General features: G+C 37.4%; 1 protein-coding gene across 1 annotated transcript in view; it reads right to left on the bottom strand.

Moving 5' to 3' along the window:
- LOC120375107 (sodium channel protein type 2 subunit alpha-like) overlaps positions 1 to 17,424 on the bottom strand; it is a 103,457-nt gene that overhangs the window by 47,746 nt on the left and 38,287 nt on the right. The window contains exons 12-16 of the mRNA XM_039495799.1: positions 15,046 to 15,393; positions 12,591 to 12,723; positions 9,277 to 9,515; positions 5,209 to 5,382; positions 2,207 to 2,563 (exon numbers count right to left, since the gene is read on the bottom strand). Coding sequence (XP_039351733.1) covers positions 2,207 to 2,563; positions 5,209 to 5,382; positions 9,277 to 9,515; positions 12,591 to 12,723; positions 15,046 to 15,393 — 1,251 coding nt within the window. The remainder of the gene's footprint in view (positions 1 to 2,206; positions 2,564 to 5,208; positions 5,383 to 9,276; positions 9,516 to 12,590; positions 12,724 to 15,045; positions 15,394 to 17,424) is intronic.

Genomic DNA, 17,424 nt, shown 5'->3' with positions numbered 1-17,424 from the left:
AGGTTAACAATCTTTATTAAATCCTACAGTACTCCCATAAGGAGTATTTAAAAAAATATCTTTCAGTTTTGCTTATCTTTCCATTTAGCACACAATGATTTCTTCTGTTTTCTTCTGTTTTTTTCCCCAGAAACATTAATGAGGCTAGTATCAATACTGTAAGCTAGCAGACAGTACACAAAAGGACAAAACATTTTTATTTTTTTATTTTACCAAAGTCTTCCATAAGCTCAGGCTATTTTCATTTAAATGTTCATAGCAAAAGACAATTATATATCTATATGTATATATCTAGATAGATATATACAAGATTGATATATATCAAACAATCTGGTGTAAACTTCCTCACTAGAGTACTCTTTTTAAAGTAATCGTCTGGATAATTTAAAGGTCATGGGATATTTACACTTTCACATCTAGGTGTAGAAGCTGTCATCTGATGGCTGACTAGTTGTAATCTCAGTCAGTCTATTTCCCAATGAACAAGGGTCCACAAAAATTTAAGAAAAACACGGGGCTCTCAGTCAGAGTGTAAATCCAGGACAGACGTCAAACAAAAAAACCAAACCTAATCAATGTAATTTTGGTGTGATCAAACTTCCTACATGTGCAAATGTTCTACTAAAGGGCCAATTCTGCAGACCTTGCACATTCAAAACTTCACTGAAGTCACAGAAATATTTGGGCACAAAGAAATGCAGGATCAGGCTCAAATATTATGCCTGAGGAAAAAGAATAATGTTAAAATGCAAAGCAGTTTACTGCTGCATAGCAAGCAACCTAGAACTCTGCACATTTCTACTGACTTCACTGATGGCCTAATGATGAGGTTGCTAAGTCAGAAAAATGAATAGCAATAGCCATGTTGATTGCTGTAGAATCTCTCTCTCTCTAATATATGCAATAAAATACATGTCCAAAAGAGGATGAAAATATCAACAAAAAAGGACATTTTATTTTCAATCAACTCAAAGTATGTTACAAAAATGGACAATAAAAAAAACTTAACTAAAATAAAAAAAAACATTAGACTCTTATTTTAAACACTACTTCCCAGTTAGAAACATATTTTTTCAAAAGTTCTAAATTGGCCAATTTAATTTACATTGGGCACAAACTTGGCACTCTAGCTGTCAGCTTGGATGCAAATTCTGTTCTGAAAATACAGCTAATCATTATGTCATTCTTATTCTTCTAGTTTGTCATGAAAATAGTTTAAAGCAATTTTAGAGGACTCCACAAATGGTGTAATTTTAAAATAGAAGTTTTACAGGCACATGGTGGGTGCAAATGCATATTGCTCTGGAAGTTTGTTTTATAATATATATCTCCAAAAAGTAACAATAGCCAAACTTTGAAAACGTATACACCTACTTAGGTAGATAAAGTTAAGCATCTGGATCCAACATGTGCTACATAATTAAGCACAACTGAATGATTTATGAATCACAGTTGTTGTCCATTAAAGACCTTATACAATCCATGCAAGAGCCTTGTGTTTATAAGGACACTCCAGTGTTCCTTGGAGCATATATTTTCTAGTACAGGGACAAAAAGGGGATAACAGCTGACAGAATCACAGAGGGCTAGATTATGTCTTTATACTCAACTCTGAGCAAGGGGTAGTGCAGCATACACAGCACAAAACCAGATTAATAGATTCCAAGGCCAGAAGGAACCATAGTGATCATCTAGTCTGAACTCCTGTATAACACGGGCCATATAATCTCCCCCAAATTATTCCTAGAGCATATCTCTTAGAAAAACATCAAGTATTGATTTAAAAATGGCCAGTGAGAGAGAATACACCAAGACCCTGGGTAAATTACTCCAGTGGTTAATTACCCCACTGTTAAAAATGTACGCCTTATTACCGGTCTAAATTTGTCTAGCTTCTACTTTGTGGGAGACACTGTGACTCAGACAACATCTCTGAGTTACTTATTTGCTTCTCACTCACTCCATGCCTGGGAATAAGTGGATGTGCAGTACCTGCTTACCCCTGCACACCTGGACCCAAGCTTAGGGTACCCCACACTGCAGTGTAAGGGTCAGGTGCGGGGCTGTTCATCCCTCTCTCTCCTCTGGGTGGGAATGTAGTCCGAGCCATACAGAGGTTTTTACAAAGTAAGCATGGAAAACCTTTATTTGTTAAGTGTTATATATACTTTTTTGCCAGAAAATGAATATCTGAAAAATTACATACCACAAGGTTTCCAATGACCATGACCAGCATGAAAACAATAAGGCACATGGCTTGGCCGGCAACCTCCATACAGTCCCACATAGTCTCTATCCATTCTCCACACAACACTCGGAATACAATCAAGAAAGAGTGGAAAAAGTCATGCATGTGCCAGCGTGGAAGTACGCAGTCTGTAGCAATCTTGCAGACACAGTCTTTGTAACTTTTACCAAACAGCTGCATACCAACCACAGCGAAAATGAAGACAATGATAGCCAGCACCAATGTCAAATTTCCCAAAGCCCCCACTGAGTTACCAATAATCTTTATCAGCATATTCAGTGTTGGCCAAGATTTTGCCAACTTGAAAACTCGGAGCTGAAAAACAAGAGCAAAGGAGCATTTTAGTACTAATTACAATGAAGCTCTGAATGTGTGTCTTGCATCTCTAGCTATAAAAAGTTCTATATTGTAAAATATTTCATTTTATAAATTTAGATGCCATTTTCTGTGGATGCAGTTTAAACTATATTTGTAATGCAGAACCTGTAGGGCCTGTTCCCAATTAAAATTTAGAAAATATAAAAATGTCTTTTAAAATGAACTAAAGAAACTAGGATGTGAGAATATGGCTTGTAATAATACTGGTAAGAGAGCTATAAATGGATATTTTAAATGTGTAAATAACACATCAGCTGATAAATGTTGAGAGAGTTAAAATTTCACAAAGATTTAGGAAAGTCTAATGGATTATCTGGGGATTGAGAAAGACACGGGGCAGTGAATGGGGAGGAAAATTCCATATTTAATGTGAAAAAATTGAATTGGGGTTACATTTGGTTAGTTTACTGCAGTGTATTCTCAATGTGACTACTCATGAGAAGAACCCAGAAGCTTAAACTATTGTGTAACGCATTAGCTCATCTCTAATGGTGTCTGAGTTACTTTGAATTTACAGCACTGTTACTCTATGGACTACACTGGCAACCTTTTCCCCTTTGATGCCCTTCAAGGGATTGGTAAACCCTAAATGGACTTGGATCCACTACAGTACACTAGGTAACATTTCCTGTCTGATCATAGGCTTAAATAATCCAAGCCAAGCACCTAAAAATGTTCTTAGTAGAAGCTTCCCACCTCTGGAATCTGTTCTCCCTAGAGGTATTTGAGAGTGGGTTTTTGGTGAACTTCCATGCTGGGGGTGATCTTGAAACAATCATTCTGAGAGGTGTGACCTATGCTGTTCATTTTACTAAGGTGTCAGTTTAGAAACCCAATTATGCTAATTTAAAGGTTCACATTTAAACTATTCACTGCTCTTGAAAGCATGTGGAAAGATAGAGGAAGGATCATAATATTAAAATCTGTACAGTCTGTTGTGAGGGACAGCTCATTGTGGTACCAAGAGTTGGGAGTGGGGGTATGGCAGATAATCAGCACTTTCTCCTCTTCCTCAATCAACCCAAGGAGCCTAGCAGAGCCTTGCAAGGCATGTGAGCCCCACCAAGAGAAGTCAAATCAGTGAGAGCACACAATCCTATTTTTAATATCTGCACAAACTGCTGTGGGCAGCATCTCATTTTGGCAACTCACACAGGAGGATGGGTGGGACCTTTTGTGAGGGAGTGTGGAGTTGTTTTCCACTTGAATTCCTGAACAGAGGGGAATATGCTACACTCCTTAGAGGTGCATAGTAGTTTGCACTTCCCCACATCAGATGCAGTGCTCAACCTGTAGCAGCTCCACACTGTCCTGCGAGTTGGGTCTTAAAGGAACAATCTAGTCTTAATTAACAGTGGACAAATTTTAAAGCAATATTTTGATAGTGATAAAGTGATCTCCATTTAAAAAACAAAACAAAACATTTTCTGTCAGTAAACATAATAGATATTTGAAGTTGCTAGATGCCACAGCAATGGATGCCATAGAAAAACCTAAGCTAATTAGTTATTTCCTAGTCTTAGTATTGGGAAGTGTTACAGTTTTTCAGAAACTACACGTGGTAACAACTGATAAAAGTTGACTTTTTAATAGTGCCTATTGTGGCTCCAGGAACTATATGTACATTGGCCTGTAAAAACATGACGTTTGGATGTAGGGTGATAAAAAAGCAAACATTTACAATGATACCATATAAATATTTCACTGAAACATACATTCTTAATTTAGGTGATGCCATGGTAAAGTCAATACTTTGATATGGTACTGTGTTACCCCAATGGAAATCACTGTAATTATTGCTACATTTTGTCCTCTCTTGCTCCATCTTTTTCCTATTGAAGCAAATGTATTACAAATGGTGAATGGAGGTGAGGAAATAGAGAAAAGGCAAAATGTTTGGAAGGCCAGGGTCAGGTCAGGACTTAACTGATGATTTTGTGTATTTTTTTTTAATGGTTGTATTAGTAATCATGTGCTTGCACAACCTTAACTAGCTTTTAATAAATGTATTGGATTGGGGGAAGACAGATGGATAAGGTACATTAATAAACATATATGTATATATTGTATATATGTATATAAATATATAAGATATATGATACTGCCTTATAATTTACATGCCTATATCTTACATTCTGATCATCTCTCTAATAATATCTTTTATCACTCCATCATTTGCTCTATTGTTGATAAAAAGACTTGAAAAGTACCATGTTTTGCTCCCTCCCTTGATAAATTATATTGAATTATTGACAAAAATTGAAAGTATGTTAGTATATCTCATGCTTAATTTCATCAGCGTTATCCATCAGTGGATTAAAATGAGATTAAAATAAGGGGTTTGTAGATGTCACCTGAACCCTGTGGTAAAAAAACAGATTTATTACTATTAGACCTGATTTTAAAAATTAAGCATTCACAATCATTCTTCCACTAGTACTATTCCACATCACATTGTTCATGCAGTGACAATAGAAGTTTTCTGAATGTGCCATATAAACATACTGTGTCTGAATTATAAGTATATTTAGGGCTTGTAAATGAAAAAAAACCTGTGAAATGTTATTTATTAATATATTTACCAATCTGAATGATCGGAGAACTGATAATCCTTCAACATTTGCAAGACCAAGTTCCATTAAACTAAGGCTGACAATAATACCGTCAAAAATATTCCAGCCTTCTTGGAAATAATAATAAGGATCCATGGCAATTATCTTTAAAACCATTTCTGCTGTGAAGATCCCAGTAAATACCTAAATGCAAAATTTAATCAATTAGTCTATTTTACTGGAAGTTTGTTTATAAATGTATTTGAGCAAATTTCTACAATCCAGCTGTAGACTCATAGACTTTAAGGCCAGAAGGGACCATCACGATCATCTAGTCTGACCTCCTGCACATTGCAGGCCACAGAACCTCACCCACCCACTCCTGTAATAGACCCATAACCTCTGTCTGAGTTACTGAAGTCCTCAAATCATTATTTAAAAATTCAAGATACAGAGAACCCACCATTTACACTAGTTTAAACCTGCAAGTGACACGTGCCCAGTGCTGCAGAAGAAGGCAAAACCTTCCCAGGATCTCTGTCAGTCTCACTGAGAGTAAAATTCCTTCCAGACCCCAAATATGGCACTCAGGCCCTGAGCATGTGGGCAGGGCCCACCAGCCAGTCACCCATAGGCTATAACTGTTATATGTAACATCTTATTATATATCTACATAGTTCCTTAATATTTTCACACACTGATATTCAGTAATTAAAATCAGTGACTGAAAGACTTTACCTTCTAGCATTTATTTAGTAACTTATGTTTTATGAGTTGGTGCTTTCAGTCCAGTTCCTACAGGATACATCAAATAAAAATAACACAAGAATTGACAATAATTTGCATCCTTGCTGGCAGTCTCAGAAGAGAGAGAGTCTGAGCTAACTTCCCCCTAAAGGTGGTTCCTTCCGGTCAGAACTGAAGTATGGAGGTGGAATAGAAGTTTGCTCTGTCTGGGCTGTACCTGTTCTGTGGATAAAGAGAGAGTTCCATCCTTCTGTGCTGCCAATCTAGCACCTTCCGTGAGCTCCACATTCATATGGAAAAATGTGGTTCAAAATATTTGAAGGGACCAAGGCTTAAATGGCAAAACCCCCGTTGATTTTAGTGGGACCAGGGATTTCACCCCTAGATCTCTTCTGCACTACATACTGATAAGCAGCATGTAAAGCCCTACTGATTCTGAAGCAAATTATGTAGTGCCAGATACATCTGAGTGTTCTGCAATACCACAGAACTGTGTCCAGGATTTTCCTAGTTATCTGCTGAAGCAGGAATTGTGCATTCTGCCACCACACTGTGATTGTTCAGTTCCTTCATCGCACTTGCTCTCAGCCCCACAATAGTTAATTCTATGGCAGCAGGACTGTCTTTTTCAAACCGCTATGCAAATGTGATGCAGTGGGTGACTGGACCTAAATCTGGGAATTTCAGAATTGGGAGTACAGTACCTGAAACACCATTAAAACATTAATCACTGTCAAATGGTACATATCAATATTACTTTTCAGGAATAACAAAACTATACAGTTAGACAAGATTTAAGGGCGATTACACCATAATCAGAGGAAAAGGGAGACAATGCTGCAGAACAGTTACAATTGGGATCAAGGGATTTAGGTAGTAAATGAAAAACAAATTTTAAAAAGTCTTTCTTCCCAAACACACATACCCATCACCCACAAATAATTTTTCTTGAGCTTTTGCTGCACCATCAAAACCAATGGAAATAGAACATCTTAGCTGAAATTAATCTACCTTTTCTGATAATTACTGGTTGTTCTTAATCTGAAATGACTAATACATTGTGTAGAAAGTGAATCATTCAGTTTCATAACTATTTCTTCCTTCTCGTCACAATACTGCAAGAGCACAATCTTCTGTTTGCCATATCATAATCAATCCCCTAACAATAGAATATGATATCAACAAATAATAAAACATTCTTTGGATGCAAACCACCAAATGAGGAACTGAGGATTTAATTGAAACCAGTAGAGAGGACATTCTCTGCATGCACATACCCTTAATTAAAGTTAATGAATTATTAGAATGGATAGTGCAAAGCCTACTACTTGTTAACATGCAGAGAAAGGAAATCAGGAATTCAAAATGGGGGAGGGGAGAGAAGGTGGAAAGCAGGACCTTGAATTGGCAAATGGCTCGAGTGAGAGGGGCCTAAATTAATCTTTTCAGAGACAGACTATAATGTCTTGGGGAAGAATAATCTGGAATGTGTAACGAATACAAGGAACATATGAGTGATTTCAGTTGTTGCATGAGGAAGGAAACCCTATTTTATAGAAAAGCATCTCAGATTGTCATTTTAATTTTCTCTGTTTTTATATTTTATTAATGTACTGTTTTAAAGTGTCATTGCCAAAATGTAAAGGCTACAGAAAATGTATCTGTTCTTTAAAACATCTTCTTACAGAGATATATGTCAGACCTCCTAAATCGGTGTTCAAAATGAACAGAAGCTAGACTTCTCAACATCCAACAATGATAATCAGGGCACTTGGTTGATTTTGGTTCTCAGGCGTGCATATGATGAGTCTGTGTGTCTCATTCCATCCCTCTCCTATCCATACTTCCTGCAATCTTGTGCACTGGCAAGGGATTAAAAATGTATAAAAATCCTGTTCTCAGACAAAGAATTCTTGCAATTAAGCATGAAAATGGCAAATGGAGTGAATGAGAGAGTATATATATAGATATAGATATAGATAGATAGATATACAGAGAGAGAGTGTGTGTACACACACACACACACACACACACACACACACCAAAGTTGCCAGGTCTTACTATCCAGAAAGGCAAGTGTGCATAGCCCCAAGCCTATGGGTGAGGTTTTAACAGTGTGTGTAGGTAAATATGTAAAATTGACACAACACTTCTGCACACACAACTGTCAAATGTACTTAGCTATTCTTTAAAGTGGGATGTTCAATACAGTATTAGTATCAATGCTATAATACCATACCACATTTCATCTGGATTATAAAATGACAGCACTAGAACTCGTAGGAATTTTTTTTGATGGAAAATGCCATTTTTGTCTAAATCAGAACATTTAGGAAAATGTGTTTACTTTTATAAATATTTGCACATAAAGGCAGCTGTTCTTAGCACTGATTGGAGTGACCCTTTGATGTAGAAAAGATAAAATGTTTCATTAGTAGTAAGTAGAAGCTGCCCTAAATGATTTTGAAAATAAAAAAAATAGAATATTTCCATGATTATGTCATGTTATGACATCAGCACACGTTATGAAATAATGTAAAAATAATATAAAAATTGGAGAAGAGAGAATAAAATAACATTCTAAATAAAATTTCAGAATTTCAGAATGAAGATTTTCTGAAACTGATTTTTTTTTCTTGGAAATTCCAGTTCACAAAAAATTTAAAAAATATTTTTTTTTGTTCTGAAATTCCAAGTTTCAAATTCCAGCTTTAAATGGCACCCAGTTTTTCTAGTGATATTGTTGGTAAATTTACAAACACTTGAGCACTTTCTGATAAATATAACCTTCTAGTTTGGTAAGTATTTTTCCAGTTACCTAAAGTGGCACTGGCATGTTAGTAGCAAGAGGAATGCCATTCCAGTATTACTACTTTCATATAAAAGTAACTGAAGACAATTCAAAGAGCTATTCTGTTAGCAGAATATTTTATTAGATTTCTGACATTAAAAATATTTTCTATGCAAAGAGTGTCAGCACCAACGGGAGAGAATTAAATCATCATCTAGCAGCTAAAAAAGACAAAATCTAAGATAGGCTTCAAAGAATCTGTCAAGCAATTTACCTAAACTGCAGATTATGCTGTCAAACAATATTCAATGATTTCATTACAACTCAAGATTATGGGCCTGATCATGCTCCTGTAGAAATCAGGTGCAATGCTGGCCTCAGTGGAAGAGGCCATTCTGATCTGTGACAGTCCAATGTACACTTTCTAACCTGCTTATAAAAGGCTGTCTAGAATGAAGTTAAAACAGGTTTTTATCTATCTAATGAATGCTACCATTCATACACTTCCTTTTAGGAAAATTCATTTTTATCCACTACATGCTACATTAGAATACACTTACCAGGTTTCCCACAGTAAGCACACTGCTGAACTGTTCTGTCATTGGGTAGTGTTCCATGGCCATAAACAATGTGTTTAGAACAATGCAGATAGTAATAGCAAGATCAACAAATGGATCCATCACAACCAAATTGACTATATGTTTTACTTTTAACCATGGGCTCCAGCAGTCCCAGATCAAGAAAGTGTTTGCAAATCTGTACCAGCATGGTGGACATTTTTGTCTGGATTCTTCAAGTTCTGGAAAAAAAATGTTTAACATTAACTTATAAAACCAACAATTTTCCTAACAGAGCCAGTAGCAGTTCTTAGTTTAAAATTAAAAAAATATCCCAGAGGTTTATGTGCAGCTAAAATATACTATATGAAAGAATTAGTCATATGCAATTTGTACACTAAACACACACATTTCCAAATGAGCATTTATATCTTTTTAAGCATAATGATACTGCTGCTTTCACATTAGCTGTGTAGTACACAATTTTCTTGACTAAAAACTTGTTCATTATTACAATAAACAATACTGAACCACTACTTTCACATACTGCAATGTGAGGGATACTCTCATTCTTTACTCAAATCAGTAGCGGATTATGGTTTTGTGGGGCTCTGGACCAGAGCAAGTGGGGGCCTGTCCCCACCCCTTCTGCCTGCAGTCCCCTCCCCGGCAAGCCCCAATACCCCAACCCCAGTCCCTGGCAGGAGCATCAGGCAGGCAGAGTGGGGCAAGCCCCTGTGCCCCAATCCTGCTCCCCAGCAGGAGCACCAGACGGAGCAGGTTGGGGCACAGGGGCACCCTTTTTCTGGGGCCCCTCAATTGGCTGGGGCCCCTGGGCATGGGGCCCATTGGTCCAGTGGCTAATCCACCACTGTCTCAAATCACTGTCATTTTTTAAAAAAACTAAACATGCAGTATGTGGGTTAAGACAAACACAACCCTTCCCCCACTCAGTTTTAATAGGATAAGTTGTCTTCTCATATACTTACAATAAATCTATCAATTAAGAAGCAGATCTATTATGAAAGCCTGTGTACTCTGTTGGGAATATTTGATTCCTATTTTTCCTTACATTTGACATCATCATAAAGCTCAGATTTCCAGAAGCCAAATTGCCTCTAAATAATATTTGATTGCAAGGATGAACATCCAGTGTGAGGAATCAGATCTTAATGGGATGTTTGGGAACGGGGCAGAAGGAAGATGGAGATATTCTAGTTTAACTGAAAAGAAGTTAGCCTAGTGAAAAGTACCTCACTCCCCCTTTTCACTCCTTCCCCTCAAAAATGTCATGGCACTGTTTAGTAGAAGTTGAGTCTAAGTGTGTGCATTGCAAAGGTCATCAGTAGGTGGTGGGCAATTTCCAAAATTCTATATAAATATTAGTAGTGAAGATCTTCCTGCAGTAAGATAGAACAGGTTGGTTGGGTGGAATAACCAAATTTCTGAATGTTTAGCTAGTCAGAATGCTGATGGGGGAGGATTATTCTCACACTCTGCTCTGGTTGCTGACTTTGGCTCTGAACTTTGGTTCCATCTCCTGGCTCCTGACCCTTGGCTGTGGCCTCTTACTGACCCTGGGCTGCAATTCCTGGCTACTGATACCTACTCTAACCATTAGCCCCAAACGACCACATCTCGGTCACTGACAATGATCCTGAACTGGGATAGAAAATGAGTTTTCAGAGAGAATGATTGAGAGGACAAGGAAGACAGGGTTTTCCTAGCCATATTCCAGAGGCTGAAAAACCACAGCCTTTGAGGCTACAAAGGACCTACCAGGATGGCATAAGCTCAAATCTATCTGATGTTTCTGCCTGTTCTTGGTAGTAAAGAAAGAGGGAGAGAAAGGTAAACGGTGAGAATCTTCTTCGGCTGAAAGAAGAGGTGACAGAAGAGCTCCCATAGGTGAGAGCAGAACTTGCCCAGAATTTTGCATAATGGAAAGAAAACGGGCCCATCTACACATAGTGCTTCATTTAGAGACATTGGCAAATTTGTACTAACTTCTTGTATTAATCAGTCAAATTTGTATGGACTCAACTGACATCAAATCTAGTAGAAAGGAAGACTCTATTGTGATCTGAGATTTGTAAAAATGCATTGGAAGTATTTTTACGAGAGGATAGGTAATGTACACCTTCATCTCCGATTATAATTAAGCTTGGATTGATTTGAGTGCAATGAAAAAAAGTGACTTAGGGACTCATTTTAAAAAATGTGTTGAAATTTTGACTTTTCACAAATGAATTTGAAGAGTACTTTGTAAATTTTATTTATACATTTTCTTTAACTTTGAGGTAGAAGACACGTTGCAAAGGAAATTAAATAGGCTTTGTCTGACTTTTTAGAATTGCTGTTAAAAAATTTCCTACACATATTAATTAGTAACACTGTGCCAAAAGGTATCATGATAGATCTTTAGAGCAAGTCAAAATGTTATGTTATTTGAATGAAGTTCCAGTATATTCAGTTTTTATCATGTTTCTTTCTAGTTTTTGTGAATAAATATTTTATAGAAGGAACTTGCAATATATGAGGTTTTTATACTTTTGTATAAAATTTTATTTATATTTTTGTCTGCACCCCTCTAGTGTAAATCAAGAGAAGCAGTGGATGTATAGGGTTGGAGGGAGCCAATCTTATGGGTTTTTTTAATCAAAAGACATTGATTGTTGTTCACTTTCCACACTTGTCTGTCTGTCCTTGGACTTTAAAGTAAGGACTTTGGGTAAGGACCATGCATAGCACATCTCTGGGACTACCATAAACAAATTATTAATATGTAATGATAGTTTCTGTGAAGGTTTGCTTTAATCTCCTATTGACCTGATGTTTTAGAAAGAAATCTCGTTCTGCAGTATCAGCTATCTCTTTGGCCTCTACCAAGTCATCATAAATGCTACTATCATGGAATAGTCTTTCTCCTTTTACAGTTAAAAAAAAAAGACATAATTAGTCATCTGCCCTTGGATGGCTCTTACCCTTCAGACCTGATCTCCCTTTCAGTGGCTGCACTAAGAGAAATTATCTTTCTTTCTCCTAACAGTGTTTATTTTGTTTCTCCTACTCTGTTCTAGACTGGAGCTAATATATAAAAATATATAGATTAGGACTAATATCATAGAAGGTTTAGGGTAAATCAGGGTAAATGATTAAGAACATGTGCTGAAAATGTTCATTATATACTCCAATGCCATACAGACTTCACCTGTCCAATTATACAATTACAAGTGAAACTGTGTACATCTTGTCTTAAGTGCAGCAACTAACACAAATTCAGTGAAATGTGTATAAAAATGAAATTCGTCACATACCTTCCATTGTGTTTGTGAGTATGCTGGCTATACTCATTGCTCTTTGTCTTGCAGCAGAATCTTCCAACATTTCCATGGAAATTTGATAAGAACTCAATCTTCTTTTTCTTATTTCTGTTTCTGTAGTGGTGCCCTGCAAATGAAATGCTGGTGAATTAAACCATTTTCAGCAACTTATTAACAACACAATATACAAATCCTATCAAGACTTTCAAGGAAAGTCTGCTATGAACAGCTTCTTATCCAATATATTAGACTTTCCTTACATACTGCAAGTTTCTGTCTCCACTAGAATTATCTTGGCTGTTTCCTAGATGTCTGGTGGGAATTTCAAACTGCCCAATAAGCAGTGAGCTAATTGGAAGTGGGTATCACACAGTGTGATTAGCTAGAGGAGAAGGAGGATTTTAGGTTCTAGCAGCGATTCTGGTTCTCTCATTGAAGGGGTTGTTTGAGAAAGTACTTGCAAGATGACTCTCAATTTGGAGAGCAAATTGCCAAGCAGTGCTGGGAAGTTGGGGGCCAATGGTTAATTTAAATGAATGCTGTGAGTAAACTAAAATTTGCTGCCAGGAATCTTTTTGCTAAATGCTTATTAATCTCTTAAGAAATTAACCGCAGTTGTAGCCTATTACCCAAAGTTCCTCACAGAAGTGCATATTTGCCAGTCATAAGGTGGCAATGGCAAAGAAACTAGTATTTAAAAGGGTAATATTGGTGCATGAAATACAGTAGTAAGGAATTAATGATAATAGTGCTATTAAATGTTGCATTCCCATCCCGCTAAGAAATCTCACAATTTCTATAAAAGCATTTCTGATGATGGAAAAATCAAGCTATAATAATTGCTTTTTCATCCACCTTAATATCACTGTTTCAAAAGGGTTGCAATAAGTATGGAAGTCACCACATATTTTCCTAGTCCATTCAAGTTTTTAAATGTTTAGGATATATAATATGATGGCCTTCTGTTTTATATGATCTCAAGTTACCTTTATAAAGCAATAAATATTAAACTCTGATTTAAACATTCTTGAGCATGTGTATATTTTTTACAATTTTTTCTTCTCCTCTTGCTTGAGACATGATACAGTGGTCTAAACATAGGAGTGGGAGTCAGGAATTCGTAAATCCCAATTCCTGCTGTATCTCACCAAATCACTGTATGGCTTGGGCAAGTCACATAGTGCAGTGTATCATATGGAGTGTAAATTCTAAAGCACAGCAGCATGTTACACACTCACTAGCCAGTGTAGACCTTCCTGGCGGTTACTAAAAGTTCCCTAGTGTGTGTTAATGTAGTACTGGTTGAAATAGGATGACATTAACGTGCAGTAGGGAACTTTTAACGTGCATCAGCAGAGTCCACATGGGCCAGTTAGTGCACAATACGCTGGTGCACATGAGTATTTACCTCCTGTTCCCAATTGGTGCGGACTAATGTACTGTGTAGACAAGCCCTTACTGTCTCTGCCTTAGTTCTACCACCTGTAAAATGGGGATAACTACTCTTGCTTGCTTCACAAGGGGCTTGCAGTGATTAATTGGTTAATGTTAGTTTAGCATGAAGATAAAAAGCTCTGTACAAATGATGACAATTATCATTCCTGAAAAGGAGACTCGACATAAACAGGCTGAAACTCTTTTAGATGAAAAGATCTATCAAATATGCACAAGCACACATGTACCATCTGACAGTTTCCTAAGTTAATTTTTTGAATTTCTGGTCCAAAGACCTATGTCAAAATAGGAAATAAACATAGAAACAAAACAAGAAATATATGGTAGTAGTGAAATTTAAATACTGCACTGTAATGAAGATGGTTGTGATTAAATTCAGTACTATTAAAAGCTAGCCAGTGTCATTGACAATACATTTTGTATAATATTGTATATATCATCGATTTTTGTAAATATTTAAACATCTCATTTGGGATTCCAGAATTTTACAACATCAGTTGAAATTAATGCAATTGGATGGGTGTATAATAAACACATTTTCTCATTAATATTATGTACCTGGTCTTCCTCCCATTGAAGTTCTTGGCATTTTGCCATTGACTTTAATGGGAATAGGCTATCACCCCTTATCTTGTTAGTTCTATGTATTTGCAAGTACTGTACTTTTACTTAGTTGTGGACTGAAGGAAGTTGTATCTATTTCAATCTGTTTTGTTGGGGCAAAACTTAGATTCAGATGAAAACATTCAATTAAGATATTTTTCTCTCCCTATCCTATATGCAGATCTCCCATTGAAGACAGTGCATGTAGGATCAGCAGAATATTTCAGTTCAGTTCTTCCATATGTATCTGAAATTCCCCTGCCCCTTTATTGTGTTAAAAGAATTACAAGATATAGATGAATTTCCAGCTGTAGAAACACCTGCCTGAACTATTTCAAACTTGATTATATGACAGTGAAGTTACTATGATCAGTGGTTTGTCTATGATCACCTCTGGGAGAAGTTGTCCAGTAGGCGAATTGAGAGCTGAAGGTCCTCCAACCAAAGAAACCACCCCATTGCAATCTACAGTGCTGTGCATCTTCCCATTTGGTGGAAGCGCTGGTACCATCCTGGATGACGTACTGGCTTCACTAATGTTACTGTTGCGTCTTTCACCATGTCTGTTTGGACCAAAGAAAGACTCTCTTCTGCTCTCGTTGTCTTCAAGAGTGCTGTGCTCATCATCAGCGAAGTCATTTTCTGATCCTATATCTTTTGCTCGACCTCTGAAGCTGAAAATGCTCGTTCTGCTGTTGCGCCTTGGGGAAAACAGGGAGCCACGAATACTCAGCAAAGACTGTAGGAAACCCCACCCCCCCACAAAGAACAGCATTAGTAAATGAAACACTTTAAAATACAATATCTTGTTTTCTCGTGGTAAGTAGTTACCATGCTCTAGAGAGAGGCTATGTATTTGTTTTTAAGCACCAACAATGTGCTCACAGGGCCACGTTGTCTACTGGTGGGGGTGGGGGATTGTTTTTGAAGTGTTATGGAGGGTGTAGTCAGAAAGAGGGAGGAGAATGAAGTCCAGCCACTGGCATCAGAGTGTTTAGTTGTGCGGGGAGGGAAACAGGAAAGTTTAGCAGTTAGGAGCACTGGCAAGAAGAAAAGGGACTGAGGTGGTGTCCACCATTTTCTGGGTTCTGGGGAGAGGCATGCTTCCTACCTACACCCTGACTGTTTATGTGCTCTACTTTTTTCTGTCTCCCACAAGATTTTAGGGATGAGGGATCCTTGTACATTTTTCTTTCCATTCCTTGTGGGAAACAGGGACTCTAAATCACAAGGCTCATTACTCACCGCATCTCATGCTACTTTCCTGAGGGATGAGTGTTCTAATGATCAGTGCTAAAGTCACTCTGGATAAACCTAGGCTGTACACCAGTCTGTAGTCTTCACCAGCAGGTCCCATGTTGTGGGGGCCATGTAAGCAGCACTCTCAAACTACCACCCAGTGAAAAGTTTGGAGAAGACATGCTGGAAACTGTATTGGCACATGCCCAAGCTCACTGTGCAGAGCCCTCGTAGAAGTTCCCAGAAGGCTATCACTTATGCATTACAGTTCTAAAGGTGGGTTTTGCATATAGTTGAAATTACTTTTAATAAAATTCTAGGGCCAAGAGTTCTAATTCTGCCCTTAAATGGGAATGTGGGACTTGGAAGGAGCTTGCATGAGTGTCCCAGGCAGGATTTGACTCAAAGCAAGTACACAGAGATCAGCAGGGACCAGTTACCTGAAGATGACCTTTTACCACTGAGAAAAAGAAAATCAATCTTTGTTGGTAATTCTTCTGTTTATTTACAATACAAGAAACTGCTTCATAGAACCTTTGTCTTCCTTTCTGCATATTTCATTAGCAGCATTCATGAAAAAAAAAAACTACTAACAGTCCTAGAGAAAACAAACCCTGCGTTAAGCTTTCTTCAAGCTTCCCTTTTTACCGGTCTTCGTGTCTTGGTATATTAAGTCTCAATTCAGCCACTATTTTTTCAGGAAAAAATGAGTATTTACATGCATAAAATAATAGCATTTACATTCAGATTTTATTGTGAGTGCAAGAAAGAATATGAAAAGCAGAGGCTACTTTTTAAAAATATTTATCCCTACATCTGTACTAAGAACCTGAGCACAAAATACTGTTGGAAATATAAATATCTTATATGTGGGTCTGGTAGCACTGCCTTTTATTAAGGCTACCCAACACTTCCAGTTATAAGACTCAAACTTATAACTTTGCCAGACTTTAACCATTTGGGCTGAAAATTTCCATGCCAGCTATCTGCCTCAGTCTAAATGTTTTTGGAAAATTCCGATTAAAGTTGCAGAGCCATTTCTAAAAATGAGGCTAAGGAAATATGTTGTTTTGCCCATGTTAAAAAATTCTGAAAAGCTATAGTGTCACCCCCCCCCAACCCCTTGCCTCCGCTTTGGGGCATAGACTTAAACTTTGGCATGGGGGTGGTCTTCATTCCAAGGATGTTTCTTTTGCTATCCCCATGAAAATCTGCCCAAATTTGGTTACATTATAAGCCCTTGAAAAATCAGAGACTTTTTAGGTTTTTAGCAGCTAAATTCCCTGAAGATTCTGTCTACCTGGAGTATGTTCCAGCCTGGAGCTGAGCAGGACTTTCCCTGCAATGGAAGCTCTGGAAGCTGTGGGCTATGCTGGGTTCACTTGAACTGGCACTTGAATTGAGAGCAGGGAAGCTCTGTGCTGTGCTCTCAATGCTTTCCCTGCTGTGTTCAGGAGGAGGAAGCTGACATTCAAATGCGATGGAGACAAGAGCCAGACCTGCAGAGAACTTGGGAGAAATTGATTGGGAC

The sequence above is a fragment of the Mauremys reevesii genome, linkage group 11, assembly GCF_016161935.1.
Source record: "Mauremys reevesii isolate NIE-2019 linkage group 11, ASM1616193v1, whole genome shotgun sequence".
NCBI lineage: Eukaryota > Metazoa > Chordata > Testudines > Geoemydidae > Mauremys > Mauremys reevesii.
This window is presented reverse-complemented; position numbering and strand designations above follow the sequence as displayed.